At 37.2% G+C, this 5,395-nt stretch overlaps 1 protein-coding gene across 1 annotated transcript; it reads right to left on the reverse strand.

The window, feature by feature from the left end:
- Positions 1–4,342: 4,342 nt before the first annotated feature.
- On the reverse strand, positions 4,343–4,774 carry LOC145106478 (uncharacterized). The gene has a single exon (XM_079043447.1). It carries the CDS (start codon positions 4,772–4,774, stop codon positions 4,343–4,345), a length of 432 nt encoding a protein of 143 aa, XP_078899573.1.
- Between the last annotated feature and the right edge of the window lie 621 nt (positions 4,775–5,395).

The raw sequence follows: 5,395 nt of genomic DNA on the forward strand, positions 1-5,395 counted from the left end.
GTGAATTATTGCCATACTTTATTGCAATAATTATAGTAATTCAATAAAAATAAGTTATTTTCTGAAAATTTCCAGAACTTCTTATTTTCTTGATGGGATTCTGAGAAAAATCAGGTTTATGCATAAAATGAGTTTTAGATATTTTGGTGGATTTAATTTGTTTCTTGTATGAATTTGAAACTTTTAACAACATACCTTGATGAATGCTTCAAGAGGGATGAAGATTTGAGTATAATAGATTGTTCTTGGCTGGAATATGAGTATTTCTTGGATGAATTTCGAGATTGAGAGTGAGAGAAAGAATAGACAATGTTTAAGTGGTGAAGAGAATAATGTGTTGGGAGAAAAATGAAAGGAAAGTGGATGGGAGGTGTGAGTGGGAGACCATGGGAATAATCTTTTTGCTTTTGGTGGTCTTCATAATTTCCCACTAACACAAGCATCTTTTACATAATTAATATAAGAGTTTTATAAAATTTAATGTAAAGTTTATAAAAATAGAGTTTTATAAAATTTAATGTAAAGTTTATAAAAATGAAGTTTTATAAAAGATGAGTTATTATTTGATTATAACAATCTACTTTGATTTGAAGTTTAATTATAGCATTCAAGTTTGATTCTTTTAAATTTAATTAGAGCATTATACTTTGATTTGATTTTAATATGGTATCATAATTTAATTTGATTATAGTTATAACGTTGTACTATACTATGTTGCTATTAACGTCAATTTATATCGTAGTGTATGAGTTTTGATCCTATTAGCGTCAAGTAATCTTGAGTAGGGTTTGAATGAGATTGCGAGAGGTTTCGTTTGTGATCTTTTTGAGTGTCCGGCTTCGCAACGCAAGGTCCATAGACCCCGTTAAGCCATGATTTAGTGTCCTACACAATCCCGATGATTGTGCAATAGTGTTTTATCGCTTTGGTTCATTGTTTAGCACTGTTAAGGCTAAGGAAAATTAAACACATGAACTTTCCAAATGATGTTTTCTCATTAAAATAGCGAATTGTACAGTGATTACATAACGTAAACCATATCATACAAGGGTTAATGGAGTTGACCGGTTTGACTAGTTGACTTTGTTTGACTTTGACTTGACCGACATTTGATGGTTGTCACATATATAACCCAAACATATCCACTAAGTAATCACACTAATATATAACTATTTGTATATGTTTTCAGAAAATCAGATATTTCCTATGAAATGAGTTATGATTCGTTGTGTCTAAAATGAATGTATTAGATCCGAAAAATCCTATATTTTCCCTAATAATGTATTTGTAGAACTGTTTACTTGTAAAGTGATATCGTTTAACCCAGAAAATCCTATATTTTCCATACAAGTTGGAGTGTAGTCTAATTATTTCAAGACCGAAGTGTAAGTAAATATGTCATACTTAGTTTGATAACTTGTAGTTTTATTATTAAGTAAAACTAGTTGAAGATGTGTTTACCGTGAATTCTGAATGTGTTGATAATACCCTATAATGATTTCTTAGTACGTACAAGTTATATATAATTAAAATCGAACTGACAGTCGATTGGGTGATTCTGCCCTAAGTCCACAACCAAATAAGGAACAAGAAATGAAGCGGAAGTCACACATTCCACTGTCTATCGAATAAAAACCATATATAACCCTGATGTAAATACGAAGTAATCATATAGTTATTACCTCTTGAGCTTGATTGAGTTGCGTATTACTACGTGCATGAGTCATTGTTTCCGCGAGCGAGTTCTTATAACCATACTAATATTACCGATATCCAGATAGTTAATGGCATTTGTCACCCCAGAACTTCCGTTCCAACTGCAGCTAACAGTCAGGGAGTGGGATTGTCAGTCCTATATAGATCTATACACAAACTCACGCTCTCCTTCCAGGAGACTCTAGCTATAAGTAGGGGACTTTCGTTTGATACTAAACAAAGCCGCTGTCTCACATATGATTTGCTAACAACGAGTTCACGAGTAATATGTTGAAAAACCTTTTAGTAAATAAAAATAACAATTTTTATTTATAACTTTGTATGATAGAAAGAGTGGATTGACTCATAAATTATACTTATCATAATTTATATGCTTGTTTTCATATCGTTTTTCCTTTTAAGTGAACTAACCTATAATTTCCATACAACTATACATATCATAGTTTATATGCATATTATTTGTATAATGGTACCTCGTTATTAACAACATTTAGGAGTTTACAAGTTTTATAATAATGTTTATTAACCGAAGTCGATATTTTCATGTAATAAATACGTAAAGTATGAGAAAAACATAATCAACAGTTTGTAACACAAGTTTCCTTGTGTTATACTTGTATTCCCCCCCCCCCTATAAAACATATAAAAAGTTTGGAAAAGTGTAGGGGTATGAACTCACCTGATAAGTGGTGAATCGGGCAGCGTTTCGTTTCTAGGAATGATCTTTCTTGACGTAACCGCGGGTTTCTGGTGAAGAAACGAGCTTCACACGGGCAACACTTCGACTGGAAAGAATGTTTTTCTTGGGGACTTCAGGGCGTCGGGACTCGCGTCGTGTGCTAGGAGTGTTATCGGGGCTTCGGGGTGGTTTAGAGGGGCTTAACAATGTGTAGAAGTAGGAGAGAGGATGGATTTCAGCAACCAAAGTCGGAAGGCTTCGATTTCTATATATAGCCTAAATTTCGAAACTCACGTCGTGAGTTTGGTCCGGATTCGCTCATGGCTTGCGTCATCTGTCAACTTGCTCTGGAAGGGTCAATCAAACTGTTCACGTCGTGAACTCTGCACTCACGACGTGAATTCAGACATGTGTCGAAGTTTGTTCCCCGAACTTCATAAATTCATATCTTTCGCATATGAGTTCCGTTTTTGATGCTCTTTATATCCACGCGTAGGTGAGATTATGCTCTACAACTTTCGTTTAGACTTGCTCGGCTAATTTTGACTTTATTTTTAATATTATATTTTTAACAGGTCGGGACAAGAAAAGTCTGTTAAAAATTCATAACTTCGTCATCCGACGTCCGTTTTCGTCTGTCTTTTTACCGTTGTACTACTATTGTTGAGATCTTCGATTCTCATTTAGATTGCGTCCGCCAAAAGTCGCTCGCTCTCTATTTCGAGTTTTTAGCTGTCTACTGCTATATCCGAAACTTAGAAAAGTCTTAACTTCCTCATACGAAGTCAGATTTGGACGTTCTTCTTATGTACGTTTACGGTTTAATGATATCTACGACTTTCATTTAGATACCTAAGGCTAAAAAGTATTTTTTTTTTGAAATTTCGCGTTTTATGCTTAACAGTGTTTTACCGGATTTGGCGTGGATCTTTGATTGGTCATAACTTCTTCGTTATAACTCGGTTTTTAATGCTCTTTATATTTGCGAAAACCTTGCTACGATATCTACTACTTTATTCATTCCAAATAATATTTTAGAAAAAATTAATTTTGACTTAAATTTGACTGGTGTTACAGTTGCCTAGAAGCATAAGAGATGACCTTTCCTCTTTGCATGAGTATGCATCCTAACCCTTGATTCGCGGTGTTGCAATACACGACGAACTCCTCTGTGCCTTTTGGAAGGGATAGAATTGGTGCGCTACACAACGCTTGCTTCGATGCCTGGAAGGCATCCTCTTGTTTGTCTCTCCAGTCAAAACTCACCCCTTTCTGGGTTAATGTTGTGAGGGGTTTAGCTATCTTGGAGAAGTTCTTGATGAATCTCCGATAGTAACCCGCAAGACGCAAGAACTGGCGTATCTCTTTCGGCGTCCTTGGTGCCTTCTAGTTCTCTACTGCCTTTATCTTGGATGGGTCCACATGTATTCCTTCTTTGCTAACTACATGTCCTAGGAAGTCTACCTTCCGTAACCAGAACTCGCACTTTGAGAACTTTGCGTAAAGTTTCTCTTTTCATAGTAATTATAGTATTGATCGCAAGTGTTGCCTATGCTCCTCCTCACCTCGTGAGTATATCAATATATCATCGATGAATACGATCACGAATTTGTCTAGGTATGGTCTGCATATGCGATTCATGAGATCCATGAATACTACTAGAGCATTGGTCAATCCGAATGACATTACTACAAACTAGTAGTGGTCATATCGTGTTCTGCACGCCGTTTTCGGGACATCTTCTTCATAAACTCTAAGTTGGTGATACCCCGATCTCAAATTGATCTTTGAGAAATAGCTAGATCCCTGTAACTGATCGAACAGATCATCGATCCTGGGAAGCGGGTACCGGTTCTTGACGGTCAGCTTGTTCAGTTCCTGATAGTCAATACACATTCTAAAGGATGCATCTTTCTTCTTCACGAATAAGATTGGCGCTCCCCATGGTTAGAAGTTTGGTCTAATGAATCCCTTATCTAATAATTCTTGTAGTTGACTAGACAATTCTTGCATTTCCGTTGGGGCCAGTCTGTACGGAGACTTTGCTACAGGGGCTGCTTCTGCGATTAAGTCGATTCTGAGCTCGACTTGTCGTACATGTGGTAACCCTGGGAGGTCTTCTAGAAACACATCAGGAAAATCACAGACTTTTGGTATGTCCATGATTTCCTTCAACACTTTCTTCTGGTCCACTATGTGTGCTAGAAATGCATAATACTTCTTGTGCAAGTGCTTCTGCGCCTTAATGCATGAGACGATTCGAAGGCCCTTACCTGGTTTGTCACCATACACAACGAGGGTTTTGTTGTTCGGTAAGTTGAGTCGGACGGCTTTCTTATGACACATGATGTCGGCGCGATGAAGGTCTAACCAATCCATACCGACTAATACATCGAAACTCCTAATAGTCATAGGCATGCGGTTGATTTGGAAGATGTGGTCGTTTAGTGTTAGGGTGCACTTTAGGTAAATTTATTTGGTATTTTCGGTTCTCCCGTTAGCCATTGCTACTGTATAGATTTCTTTAAGTGGTTGGGGGTTCTGTTTTAGTGTTTGCTTGAATTTATGACTAAAGAAGCTTCTTTCGGCACCACTATCAAAAAGTATGCATGCATAATAGTTATTGACAAGGAACGTACCAGTTACGGTGGTAGGCTCCTGCATTACTTCCCTTGTTCCCATAGCCAAGACTCTGCCTTTTCCACCTCCACCTGAACTTTTTTCCTTTGGACAATCCCTCTTGTAATGTCCATTTTTTCCATATCCATAACAGGCACGTGTCATCCCTGAGTTGGATGCCTGATTATTACCTTGGGTCGGGGTTTTACAAAATTTGGCAGTGTGCCCCTTTTGTTTACAGTTAAATAAGTACATCTCCCTACATGTGCCAACATGATGATAAGGGCACTTTTCCATTTTGGAAGATTTTCGGCGTATTGCTTTGGTTGGTTGGTGGTTGCAGGGGTGGTAGTGGCGAGGACTGCCACCGTTCTCTGCTTC

This window comes from Lactuca virosa, chromosome 4 (genome assembly GCF_052849685.1).
Source record: "Lactuca virosa cultivar CGN04683 chromosome 4, Lactuca_virosa_CGN04683_v6, whole genome shotgun sequence".
Taxonomy (NCBI): domain Eukaryota; kingdom Viridiplantae; phylum Streptophyta; class Magnoliopsida; order Asterales; family Asteraceae; genus Lactuca; species Lactuca virosa.

Excerpts from the sequence above, each read along its gene's own strand:
- LOC145106478 (XM_079043447.1), bottom strand. The coding sequence starts at position 4,774 with ATGGATTGGTTAGACCTTCATCGCGCCGACATCATGTGTCATAAGAAA.